General features: G+C 47.9%; 1 protein-coding gene across 2 annotated transcripts in view; it reads right to left on the bottom strand.

Annotated features, from left to right (window-relative positions):
• Positions 1-497: 497 nt before the first annotated feature.
• Tbx5 (T-box transcription factor 5) overlaps positions 498-14,098 on the bottom strand; it is a 49,644-nt gene continuing 36,043 nt past the window's right edge. For both annotated transcript variants that reach the window (XM_076922619.1, XM_076922620.1), the window contains 2 exons: positions 12,567-12,793; positions 498-1,145 (listed from right to left, as the gene is read on the bottom strand). In XM_076922619.1, coding sequence (XP_076778734.1) covers positions 571-1,145; positions 12,567-12,793 — 802 coding nt within the window. In that variant the 3' untranslated portion in view covers positions 498-570. The remainder of the gene's footprint in view (positions 1,146-12,566; positions 12,794-14,098) is intronic.

Raw genomic sequence — 14,098 nt, 5'->3', positions numbered from 1 at the left:
TTTGAGACATTTCTGTCTCTGCTCTCCCTCCATTCAAGGGGACTGGGTCCCAGTAAGAAACTTTCAAAGAAAAAAAATATATTATTATTTATTATATAACAAAGTCAACATTAACACCGAGACACAGAATGCCTCTCACCGTGCGGCCGGGGTCCAACACTCAGCGAGGCAATATGGTCTAGAACCCAAGAGAAACAATCGGGGAACATGCCTGGGGCGCTGTGTGTGCTCCTGGTTGGATGAGGGTGGGCGCGTGGGGCAGGATGGGATTCGTCTCTTTTTCTGTCTGTCCTGTCGGTTCTGAGAGGCCGAGTCACAATTTTGGAATGGTGGCTTTGGGCCGCTGATCTCATCAGTGGCTGGGGAGCTCCGGGTACGGAGGTTACAACCGGTGATATGAGCTTTGCATCTGCGGGGTTCTCATCGCTACTGTCCCTCACTTCTCTCTCCTCTCCTGTTTCTCTCTCTCTCTCTCTCTCTCTCTCTCTCTCTCTCTCTCTCTCTCTCTCTCTCTCTCTCTCTCTCTCTCTCTCTCCCGCCCCCCATCCCCTCTCTGGCATAGGTCGGCCTTTAGCTATTCTCACTCCACTCTGGCACCATCCCAACGCCGTGTACCGAGTGATACTGGTGAGGGGACAGGGTCCTGGGCACGCCGTGAGTGTAGAGGAACTCGGGGGGCTGGAGGCCGCCTGGAGACTGAAGGCCAGTCTGAGGCCCACATTGCCTGACCACAGGCTGATGGGCCACTGAGGTCTGGTGCTGGAACATCCCTTCACCGAGCTGGGGAGAACCATGGTTGGCCATGCCAGCCAGCCGAGGGACCAGAGGCCCCGAGGTGAAATGAGCGGAGAAGTGCTGGTAGGGAAGACGGTCCATGGGCTGCACGGTGGTGACTGTACAGCTGCTGTAGGAGGGCATGCTGGGCCATGTGTTACAGCTGATGTCCTCCAGGCTAGGCACTGACTCGCTGGGTGGAGCGGAGCTGGCATACATGCAGGCCTGCCGCTGGGCCGACTCTGTCCTGTACGAAGTACTCAGGCCCTGCTGCTGAGGGTAGCCCGAGCGGTAGAAGGCGTCCTCCTCGCTGGGGGATGTTTCCATGTACGGCTTTTTATAGGGGTGCTCGGTGCTGGAACATTCTTCATCTGCAAAGATGGGAAGGAAATTAGTCATCCCGCACCACAGACAGGACCAGAAGACAGCTAGAGGCTGTCGGCTCCAGGCTCCATTCTGACAAAACAAGACAAAACAAAATGTGCCATGGGCACAACCTTGGGCTGTGAGTTTTAAGCCAAAATCTTGACCTTGGATCAGTTCAGTTTCCAAAATCTTGACCTTGGATCAGTTCAGTTTCCACATCTATAAAATGTAACAAAGTCCTCTACAGCACTTCCTACAGAGAGGGACATTGAAAATTAAATGGGAAAAGATGTCCAATAATCAGTTGATTCAGAGTCTGGTACCAAAAAATAATCCTATAAAACACCTTATCATCACCGTTACCACCACCATCATCAACAACATGTTCTTGTGTAGCTCAAGCTAGCTTTAACGTCCGTATGTAGCTGAGAAGAACCTTGACTGTCTCCACCTCCTGTTTCCTCTTCCCCGAGCCAGGATTACAAGGACTCACCACTATACCTGGTTTTATGTGGTTTGGGGAATTGAACCCAGGACTTGTGGCTATATTAGGCAAGGGCTCTCCCGACTACATTCCAGCCTTATTATTAACAATAGTGGTTGGTAGTACACTACCTCATCCATCTGTCTAGCATCCCAAACCTGGCGTTTAGGCAGCAGTAAGATAGATAACAGTAGGACCAGCAACAACAGTAAAAACGCACACGGACAGCACTGGTGATGCCTGGCTGTGTTCTAACCGCTTCCCACAAGATGACCCACTCAGTCCTCACAGCAACTGTTCGAAGTGGATTAGTCCCGTTTTATACATGAGAGAAAAGGGACACGGAGGTTAAGAAGCTTGTCCAGGGACTCCCACAGTGGTTGATAATGGCGGACCTGTGGCTGCTGATCTGTCTGTCTCTCTATGAAGTGTCTGCTCATCAATGTCACAATAGAGGAAGCAAACATTAAATACCCATGCAGTGGGTGGGTAGATGAATGGTGGATGGCTACGTGGGTTAGTGGGTGGAGGGACAGTAGCTCTAGGTAGGTAGATAAATGATGGATGGGTGAATGGATGAACACCCATCTAGGAAGGTAGATAAATGATGCATGGATGGGTGGAGTGGGTGGATGGGTGGGTGGATGGATGGGTGGGTGGGTGGGTGGATGGATGGGTGGGTGGGTGGGTGGATGGATGGGTGGGTGGGTGGGTGGATGGATGGGTGGGTGGGTGGGCAGATGGGTAGATGGATGGGTGGATGGGTGGATAGATGAACAGATGAGTGGGTGGAGTGGGTGGGGGATGAATGGATGGATGGATGGATGGATGGATGGATGGATGGATAAAATGGATGAATAGATGGGTGGATAGGTAGGTGGGTAGATGGATAGATGAATAGATGGGTGGGTGGTGGATGGATGGAAGGACAGGTGGATAATGGTTGGATGGATGAATGAGTGGATGGATGGATGGATGGATGGTTGTAGACTGGATGAATAATGGATGGGAGGGTGAATGGAAGGAATTTGGAGCAAATTCCCTTCACTAGCTGTTGAGTTAATACCGACCCCTGTGTCACTGTTTGCTGTAAATTGGACCATGCCCCTTTCTGCCCATTCATTAGTCCTAGTACAGGGTAATAGAGATAACTTCATGTCCAGAACAGTCTCCCTTAGGCACTCTTGGGAGCTAACCATTGTGCTGGGGTAGGCCATTTCCTAGACGAATTCCCTGAAATGGAAAAGTATGCATACACAGTTTTCCACCACTTTAAGAGGGGCCAAAAACTTCCTAATATCCAGCACCCAGGCTAAGAGCCGTGGAGACATTTGGGCAAGAATCTGATTCTTCTGTTAGTGTGTTGCCTGTGGGGAATCCACCCTCCCAAGTCATAGCCACGGATACATATTAGCATTGTGGACTCCATTTGATGATAAAATTAAATTAAGGAGAGAATCAGGGAGTGGATTCATCAAAATACATCACATGTATGCATGTAAATCTCTCAACAAAAACAGAAGAAAAAGAAGAAGGACTGGTGTTCTAAGTCCTCTGATAACCTTCAGAACTTCACTCGTTGCTGGGACAACATAGAACTTCGATCTTTCTCTTGGAAGACCTAGCCTCTAACTGCCACCAGCTGCTTCCTTCAGGGAGGCTACACTTGGATATATCTGCCAAGGTGTCATCTCAAACACTCCCATTCCTCAGTGGGAATTTGACATCCCCAGGGGTTGGAGGTCATCATTTCACATTTTCTGATTTCTTTCTAGTCAACACATGTAGAAAAATTACATTTGTATCTGGGGATACTGGGGATACACTCTAGATTTGATCGTGTGTGTGTGTGTGTGTGTGTGTGTGTGTGTGTAGAAATGAAAAGGGGAGGAGAAAAAAGGTGAGGAGGAGTCAAAGGACCTGTGTCAGGAAAAGAAACATCCGCCAGCCTCCTTTGGGAGCCAGAACCACCATAATTAACATGGACAGTGTGGTTGAGTTCAGCTTATCTGAACATTTGTTTGTGTCTGTGTGTTTTGAAACAAGGTCTCATTCTGTAGCCCAGGCCGGCCTACATCTTGCAATCCTCCTGCCTCAGCCTCCCGACTGCTTATTTACCCTGGGGTTCTCACTTTGTAAATGGGGACAGGTGTCTCAGAGCACCTGGTTGCCCATCAACACCCAGCAGGCTGCAGCTATCCCAAATAGGTGGCATGTAGTCACTGTGGGTACTGAGTCCCTGGAGGATGTAAAGAGATGGTTGCTGTGAGGTCCACCAGGGTGGAGATAGCTTTCACCTCATGGCCTTCAGGGTCAGACAACAGGGGTGCAGCTCCCCTTTGGGAGTTGGGAACTTTTTTTGTGAATATGGGCTCATATTTAACGTTTATCTTCTCTGTTTTAAATGAGACTGTAATTCAAGCTCAGGGTGGAATGTGTCTTGTGGCTTGATGTGAAGGTGCAGGTTCGTGTGTAAGCTGTGTGCTTGTCTGGGCTCAGTGAAAGGCAACTGTTTTGTTTTAGAAAACCTAAAAAGAAGGGAGGAGGAGAGGAGGGAGGGAAGGAGGAAGGGAGGGAGGAAGGGAGGGAGAACAGAAGGAAGGAGGGAGAAAGGGAGGGAGGGAGGAAGAGGAGGAAAAGGGAGGGAGGGAATGAAGGAGAAAAGGAAGGAGAGAAGGAGGGAGAGAAGGAAGAAAAAAGGAGGGAGGGAAGGAAGGAGGCAGGGGGAGGGAAGGAAGAAGGATGAGGACGAGAGAAAACTGTGGCTGTCTTTGAAGAGTAAAAATAAGAAGGAAGTTGTCTTTCCCATGCATCTTGCAAGGATGATCAGGAGTCGTGAAGCTTGACATCAGGCCAAACATGAGAAATGGACCACTTAATAAACACTTGTGGTGTGACCCCTACTTCATCTTACAGTAACCCCTCAAAGTATCTGTCCTTACTTCCAATTCTCAGAAGCAGATAGTTAACCACAGAGGAGTGACAGAGACAGGAAGCCAAGTGGGAGCTGACTTCCCGAGCTTTTGGTGCCAGCTTTCCAATGGCCAATGTCCCCCACCTAGCTACCCCACCCGTATTCCCTGAGTTCTGCAGGGTGCCAGGTGCTTTGGATGGAGCTGTGAGCCAGGCAGGTGCATGTCCCTCTAGCCCCACTCCATCCAACTGGGGGAGCACACGAAGAAAGCTAAGTATCTTGCCACTCAGAGAAAGTACTGGAACGTAAGGCTTTGAGTGAGCACTCACACATCAGTGAAGACTTTGGGTTGGTTAATAAAGCAGACCCTTAACTGTATAGACCAGTGTAGACCTGGCTTCCGCCACACAGTGACACAGATAACCATGTTCCCCAGGTGACACTAGTGGGCAGCTCAGACGCCTCCCCACACGGTGTGGGTTGTACCTGCCTAACAGCATGCACATTTGTTTTTAGCAGGACATTCTGCAAAACATCTGGGAACCCTATGGGGTACCCAAACATTCATACCAAAAAAATAAATCAAAACTCCACCCCCAAGAAAACTGCAGTCACTCTTGCAGGTGTCCTGTGCACACGGTACCAACCATGCAGATGTTTGAAGACATCCAGATGTTTTGCAGTGTTTATTTATTTTTTTTTCCACCTTTCAGCTAGCTAGGGTTTTTGGACTCTTGACGGAGCCACCCTCAGCTCATTTCCACATCTGCCACCTTGATTCCTTCCTTCCGATCTTCCTTCTGCCCACCAGACCTTATACTCAACGATCTCACTGTTGCTGGGCTCACAGATTTGGACATTTTTATTATTATTATTAACTAGGGTGTTCCCCTTTTCAACAACAGAAAGTACAGCTGCAGGGTACCCTTGGCAGGAGAAAAAAAAAGGCAAAAAAAAAAAAAAAAACCTTTTTTTTTTTTTTAAGTTTTTGATCCCTTCCAGATTCATTACAAGTTTAAACAGGGGGTGTGGGGAAAATAATAAGAAAAAGGTCAGAACGTAGCTTGGAAAATCATAAAATTATACATTCCAGTCTGTAATACCCAAAAAATATCTGGTCCAAGATGCTCAGAGAAACTCCAAAGCTAGCTTCCTGATGAAAGCTAGAACTGAGGATTCTCAGATTCCTCCCAGGCTTCATCACAGGGTCTAAACTTCAGGTCAGACATGATCAATGCACCGCCATGTAATCTCCAAGTTTGTCTGGGGGAAGATACGGCTCTAGTAGTTTAATAGCCTGGGTGGAGTTTAGCTTCCTGGCTATGCAAAGTGCCCTAACCAGACGTCAAGTGTTCCAGAGGGACTAGCCAGAGACCTGACGATTCTGCTGCAGAGAGTGTGTGTCGGAAAAGTGGCCAAGGACACTTGCAACTCTGCTAAGTCTCTTGAGTAACAGGGAAGTTCTTCCAGAGTCTGGCCACCCAATCACTATAGGAAAACCTGCACCTTTGGAGTTTTCTAGAAGTATGTGTTCGTTGTTTATTTGTTTTGTTTTTTTAACTCTGGATAAAACCATTCAGTGATGAACCCAGAACACTGGCTTTAAGGCACACAGCATCATGACTCCAATGCTTATGCTCCAAGTAGCCGTGTTTTGTAAAGTCCCTAACTGTGCATGGGGACAATCCCCAAAGTCTTCCTTAGGTTTAATTAAGGAAATACCAAGTCTGTCTGCCTTGCCCAGTGAGTCAGCTTAGCACTTGGACTCTCTTACTTCAAATCTTATCTCTCGGCATAACCCATGTCTACTCCCTCTCTCCCGTTTTCTTTCTCAGCAGACTAGGCAGATGGCTCTCTGAAGGTCATCCAGTGCTCCGAGGTATTTGGGTGGATTCCAGAGCTGGAAGCTTCCCAGAGACACTTTTTAAGTCACTGATCCTATTGAGCAAATATGGTCACAGTTCCCAAGTGGGTCACATCCCTTGCTGGCTGAGTTCACACAGGGAAATGTGGTGTTTCCACAGACAGAGACTCTGGAAGCCAGGGTATGGAGCTCTCAGCTAAGGAAGGGGTCTGCAGGGAGTCAGGAGATGGCTGTAATTCAGACGAACTGAGTCACAAAACAGTGAGGACAGGTGGCTCTGGGCTTTCGGCTGTTAGTGTAACTCAGCAGGCTCAACCAACATGGAGGGTTGTAACATTGGCACAGATGGATGGATGGATGGATGGATGGATGGATGATGAGTAGATAGATAGATGGAGAAGTGAATGGATGGTAAATGGATAGATAAATGGGTGAGTGGATAGATTGGTGGATAGATAAGATAGTTGGGCAAATTAAGAATAGAGAGGTTGGTGGGTAGATAAATAGGTGGATGGGTGGATAGATGGATGGATGGACGGATGGATGGGTAGATGGATAGGTGGGTGGGTGGGTAGATGGATGGATAGATAGACAAATGGATGGATGGATAGATGGACAAATGGATGGATGGGTGAGTGGGTGGATGGATGAACGAATAAATAGATGGATGCCTGGACGGATGGATGGTTAGATAGAGAGATAAATGACTGGATGACAGATTTTGAACATATACGCTCCAAACTCTCAGAACTCCGGTTAAAATGGAGACACTGAAATGGTATCATGGGAAGATTTCAAGTTAAAATGGAAACACCCTGTCTCAGACCCCACGACCACCACGAGTTTATCTGCTACTCTCATCCTTGCCTCTCTGTTTTGTAATGCATGTTTCGTAAGAACAGGTCTCTCTCCTGCTTGCTTTCTCCTCACAGGGCCTGGGTTATAAGTGCTCTTAGTATTTGATGACTGCACCCGGCTCTGTCAGTCATCCTTCTAACCTTAAAATCTGATATTAGTGCATAGTACACCATTTGTCCCCTGAGGGATGAGGATTGGGAATTCTCCAACTCAGGCTTCCCTAAATAATTCAATTAAGGGAAGACCCTGAAGTTGCTTTTAAAAACACACAGTGTCAGGTCAGGTCAGCAAAGGCACCTGCTGACAAGCCAGGCAACCTGAGTTCGATCCCTGAGACCTTCATAGTAGAAGGCCTGGGTCAATTCCTGCAAGTTGTGCTTTGAACTCAGCAGACTTAGCTTTTCCATGACATATGTGCGCGCGCGCACACACACACACACACACACACACACACACACACACACACACACACAAATACATGGAAACTACTCGAAACAAACATCACAGCCTGGGGAGAAAAGCACACAGTGGAACCATTTCCACTATCCCCGCCCCCCCCGCCCCCCCCGCCCCCCCCCCCACTCCTTCCCTGTCTCCATCGATGACTTCCCTTTGATAACCAGTGCCATAATGTCTTTGCTAAATTTTTATTTGGGTCAGTTTGTTTGCTAATGAAAGGATGGTGAGAGAGTCAGGGTAGTCTGAGGGAAGACAGACAAGTGCTCCGATCCTGGGTTTGATTGAGTGGCATTGATAAAAGACCTGCCCAGCTTTTTTGACTCCATTCAGTAGGAGAGATAGGCTGGAGACAGCCTGGTCCTAACAGGAGAGGAGGCTGCTGGCCCGCTGGGCCCTTTGACATTGCATGGGGCCTGGCTCCTGGGCTGGCTGGAAGGCAGACAGACAATGAGAGGAAGTCAGATAGCAGGGCCAGGCTGGGGCGGGGGGGGGGGGGGGGGGGGGGGGGAGGAGAGGGGGGAGGGGAACCACCCACGGAGTTATCACTCCTAGGGAGTCCCAAACTGGAAGGAAGCCTCCCGATTTGTTATCTCCTCACACTGTGGGGACTGATGATGAATTGCCTTGTGACCCCATTGGCTTCTCTGTCACCTAAGCTCCCTTTGGGGGGGGGGGGGATGGAAGTATAGAAGGTGGTGAGGAGAGCAGAGGCATGTGGGAATACTAGAGGCTTTCTTTAGAAAACAGGCACACACAAACACGTGTGCCCCAAGTCCACTGACTTCACTGGGGAATCTCAGGCCAGGCCATTCAGTAGCTAGGGGACTTTGGGGAAATACCACCATCTGTCTGAGTTCTAGCATCCAATCTGAAGGGACAGAGGGGAACATTGTTTCCACATTCTTATCTCGAACAAGTCCCCAAACTCTGGTTCCTCTCCCTTCTGCAGCTCTGAGCAATGCAGGCCCCACAACCTACAGTTGCCTCTCAACAGGTGTCTGGTGTCATTTCTGTCCCCTCCTATCACAGCAAAGTGGCCCTGCTAAACACAACCCCTAGCCATGACACTTGCAGGCTGCTGGCCCCCTGATGGTCTCCCATCAGATAACACTGGAGCCTCTGATGGAAATGGTTTAGGACGCATCCAGCTGGCACCGCCTTTCTCTCCAGTCTTCTTTCTCTACCCTTTGCCCTTTGATCTGGGCACCCACATGCTAGCCCTTCCCCAGAAAGTACCCACCCTACTCTTACCCTTCTCCTACCTGCCTCCCACTTTCCCCAATTCCACACCAAGTCTGTTCTTACATTCAGTATTCATTCTCTCTCTCTCTCTCTCTCTCTCTCTCTCTCTCTCTCTCTCTCTCTCTCTCTGTGTGTGTGTGTGTGTGTGTGTGTGTGTGTGTGTGTGTGTGTGTGTGTGTGTGTTGATGTTTGCATGGGCCTTGTCCATGGAGATCAGGGGACAGCCTGAGCTGTCACTCCTCAGGTACCATTCATTCTTGGTATTTAAGACAAGGTCCCTCATGAACCTGGAACTTGCTGGTTAGGCAAGGCTGGCTGACCAGCAGGCCTCATCACCACGCTTATAAGTGGGTGCCCACATACCTGGCTCCTTTCATACATGGGTTCTGGAGAGTCAAGCTTGTAAGGGGAATGTTTGCTGACTGAGCTCTCAGTCCAGGCCCTATTGGAATTTTAATTAAGCAATTCTATCATCACTTATGCAATGCTCAAGCCTGCTTGGGACAGTGTGCTGCTTGGGACAGCACGTCCTCTGTAAAGGATAGGGAAGTGGTCACAGAAACTTTGAGGGTGCTCAGCCATACCAATAGCAGACCAGGTACTTCCCATGTAGTCTCTCATCTCATCAGTGTAATGGGTAGGGCTTACAGTTATCCTCGACCTGCATCAGAGGTACTCAAAGCCCAGAAAAGTGAAGCAATTTCCCAGGGTCACCTGACTGCAAACTGCCAGGGTTTGTTGCAGCCCTTTCTGCGACACATAGACCCTTTCTCCAGCCCTGCTGCGTTGATTCTGAATTCACCTGAGGAGTCTGAAGGCCAGTCACCTAACCGAGGAGGTTGCCTCCTCGCTTTGCATTTGTGGCCTTTCTACCACATCCATACAGAGGGCATGGTTGAAGATGATGCTGTGACGATTGACCCTAAATGGGATTTGGTTCTTTTCATCTCTCTCTCTCTCTCTCTCTCTCTCTCTCTCTCTCTCTCTCTCTCTCTGGCCTGGCATTAATTTAATCGACAAAGCTCCCTTATGCAAACCTGCTGAGCTCTTTTTGGCCATGTAGGACCCATCCCTGCCACAATCCCCTGCAGGAGGTGACATGTTGAGTCTGGTGACAGTGTCACCAGATAAGAATTCGTGGCAGTGAGAAACGCAGGGTACAGAGCGTGCAAACAAGGTTTTCACCTCCTAATTCCACCTTCACGAACCATTGGCCAAATGGATATGGTGGTGTGTGCCTGCAACCTTAGTACTTGGGAAGCTGAGGCAGATGACTGGAGTTCAAAACCAGCCTGGGCTATGCAATGAGTCTGAGGCCAGCCTGAGCTACACAACAAGTTTCAGACCAGCCTGGGCTACATAGAAAGTCTGCTGGGCAGTGGTGGTACAGCCTTTAATTCCAGCACTTGGGAGGCAGAGGCAGGCAGATTTCTGAGTTCAAGCCCAGCTTGCTCTACAGAGTGAGTTCCAGGTCAGCCAGGACTATACGGAGAAACCCTTTCTTGAAAAACCAAAAAAAAAAAAAAAAAAAGTCTGATGCCAGCCTAAGATAAGTGGTAAGGCCCTGTCTTAGAAGGAAAAACCCATGAGCCTTTTTTGTGCCTCAGTTTACCACCTGTCAGAAATATTCCTCATACCTACATTGGGAGAAGACTTACTCAGAGACCAAGCTAAGTGAAGACCCTTTTAATGTCACACTAGACAGGATATCTGAACAAGAACTTCTCCTTGGATACTCTTTCCCTCTCTGAGAGTTGAGAGAACAGAGGAGCTTGCCGCATCTGGTATCCAGCCCACACCGGGGGCGGATGTGGGGGGAGCCGGGCTGGGGGGCTGTTGTGGTGACATTGTTCAGGCCTTGGAGATCCAAAGAGTTTGAATGGGTTTGGGTCCATCTGGAAGTCAGACATCATCCCCAGGCAAGGACTAACGCCAGCGTGTCTCTCTTTCCAAACACGAGGATGGGGCATTCAGACTAGTCAGTCAGACCTGGCTTCCTTCCTCTGGGAAGCCTGGCTCCTGAGAATTAATTCTACTACAGCAGTTTTTCCGGTAGCGCCTGCTGGTGAACAAAAGTCCAGCAACAGGTCGCTGGACTTCTGAAGGCGCGGAACTGGTGCTTGTGGCGTGAGGGACTATGACTTAGGTGTTTGAGAATAAAAGAGTTATCATTGACTGTGCCCAGCCAGACAAGCACACAGCTTACACACGAACCTGCACCTTCACATCAAGCCACAAGACACATCCCACCCTGAGCTTGAATTACAGTCTCATTTAAAACAGAGAAGATAAACATTAAATATGAGCCCATATTCACAAAAAAAGTTCCCATCTCCCAAAGGGGAGCTGCACCCCTGGTGTCTGACCCTGAAGGCTGTGGAGTGAAAGCTATCTCCACCCTGGTGGACCTCACAGCAACCATCTCCTCACATCCTCCAGGGACTCAGTACCCACAGTGACTACATGCCACCTATTTGGGATAGCTGCAGCCTGCTGGGTGTTGATGGGCACCAGATACTCTGAGACACCTGTCCCCATTTACAAAGTGAGAACCCCAGGGTAAATAAGCAGTCGGGAGGCTGAGGCAGGAGGATTGCAAGATGTAGGCCGGCCTGGGCTACAGAATGAGACCTTGTTTCAAAACACACAGACACAAACAAATGTTCAGATAAGCTGAACTCAACCACACTGTCCATGTTAATTATGGTGGTTCTGGCTCCCAAAGGAGGCTGGTGGACGTTTCTTTTTCTGACACAGACCTTTTGGCTCAGATGGCTTAAGGAAAAATTGATTTCTCATTTTTGATAAAGGAGAGTGAACTGTATGTATGGTGTGTGTGACATGTGTGTCTTTGTGTGTATATATATGTGTGCATGTGTATGTGTGTATATGTGTGTTATGTGTGTATATGTGTATGTGTATATGTATGTGTGTTATGCATATATGTGTATATGTTTGTGTATATGTATGTGTGTATGCATGTGTGTATATATGCGTTATATGTATGTATGTGTGTATATATGTGTGTGTTATGTGTGTATGTATGATGTATATATGTATGTGTGCATGTATGTGTGTTATGTGTGTATGTATGTATGTGTATATGTTTGTGTACATGTATGTGTGTTATGTGTGTATGTATATATGTGTATATGTGTATGTATGTGTATACATTTGTGTGTATGTATGTGTGTATAAGTACATGTTTGCATTACGATACGTGTATATGTCTATGTCTATGTCTATGTGTATATGTATGTGTTCATGTATGTGCGCATATATGTGCTGCATACAAACATGCTTTATAAATGAGTAAAGTAAATCTGGACATTTTATAGCCTCTCCAGGGAGAGGCTGAACTGAGAGATATACTAAATGAACCTCATACTTTTACCTACATAGTTTGAATTTCCTATCACCTCTATATTTCTGTGTTACTTACTTAAAATAAATAAATAAATAAATAAATAAATAAATAAATAAATAAAAAGCAAACAGATCTCAGTATGTACTCCCCCCCACACATGGTGGCGACCACTCCTACCCCCCACCCCCTCATGGCGGCGAGCAGTAAAGGCAGGGCCCAACAGGCCTAATACACTCACCTTTCCTCTTGGTACAGTGGTAAATTTGGCTGTGCTCCTGGGCCAGTGGGTATGGGTTAGGTGGGGGCAGAAGGTCCTGGGAGGGGCCAGAGACACCGTTCTCACACTGGTACTGCGACCCTAAATTGGACGAGGTGGAGAGAGCTCGGGTCTCACTGCTGAAGGGGCTGTGGTTGGAGGCCACTTTGTGCCTCACGGTGCTTCTAGGAACCACGGGATACTCTTTACTGAAGGGGAGAAGACAAAGAGAAAAATACATTCACCAGTGCTGGACGGAACTTCACCTCCTTGCTGAGCCTTGAGTCCACCAGAAAAATCAACAAAATAAGAAACTAGTTGGGGGGGGGGGGTTGTCTTTGATGATCCAGGCCAGTGACTCCTGGCATCCCAGGCCATGAATGGGCAGGCAAGATGGCTTCGTGGATAAAGGTGCTTGCTGCATAAACAGAGACCTGAGTTCAATCCCTGGAACCCATGTAAAGGTGAAAGGAGAGAACTGACTCCACAAAGCTGTGCTACCCTGATGTCCATGTGTACACTATGTGGGGTATGGTACAAGCATACCCCACACACATATCACATTCACGATGCACAGTCCCACATACACATCATCATCATAACAAGAACAACAAGAAAACGAAGGAATTCTTGGGGGCTGGAGAGATGGTTCAGTAGTTGTTTGGTTCCCAGCACCCATATTACAACCAATGATACCTCCAGCTCCCGGGCAGCCGACACCCTCTTGTGGAGTTTGTATCTGCATTCATGTGCACACAATCCCCTCCCCCCGCCACATACACATAATTAAAAGTAAAATTTAAAAATTAAATAATTTTCAAGTGACTATAATGCTGAGAGAGTGAATGAGAAGATTGACAGGGGTCCGTCGTCCTTGCTGCCGCTATAGGGAGAAGAGAGACAGGGAAAGGGGTCAGGAGGGAAGGAAGGGAAAGGAGGATAAAAAAAGACAGAAGCCATGGAACCAGATGAGGCAGAACCAAATGTATCGCTCACACAGCCTGCTGAGCCTCTATCCTTCTGGGGTCTCAGAATCTGGTCCCTTCGAAGCTGAGGATGTAACTTGGCAAACTAGTGTTTGCCTAGATTGCATGAAGTCCAGAATTTGATCCCCAGCACCAAATAAGCCTGGCATAGTGGATCACACATCTAATCCCAACACTTGGGAGGTAGAGGCAGGAGGATTAAGAGTCCAAAATAATAATAACAACAATGATGATAATTTGATGGCCATTTCAACACTATTAGTCTCCTGTCTAGAGTACATGCTTTGTGAATTTTAATTACAGTGTTCTGAGAAAGGTATTGGTTTCGACACTCAGCCAGAGACCCCTGGCACTAGACAGGCTAGGAACATTTTCTGACCCAAGGCACCTACGGATCGGGAAATTTGAAATGTCAGAGTTTGTTTACGTATTGTTTATTTATTTAGTCATGATCTGGAATCAAATGTCTTTTCAGGCATTTCTCATGGTGAGCTTTGATCCAAATAGGTCTAGTGTTACCATGAGCAA

This window comes from Arvicanthis niloticus, chromosome 24 (genome assembly GCF_011762505.2).
Source record: "Arvicanthis niloticus isolate mArvNil1 chromosome 24, mArvNil1.pat.X, whole genome shotgun sequence".
NCBI lineage: Eukaryota > Metazoa > Chordata > Mammalia > Rodentia > Muridae > Arvicanthis > Arvicanthis niloticus.
Note: the sequence above shows the minus strand (reverse complement) of the source record. Positions and strands in the feature narration are given on the sequence as shown.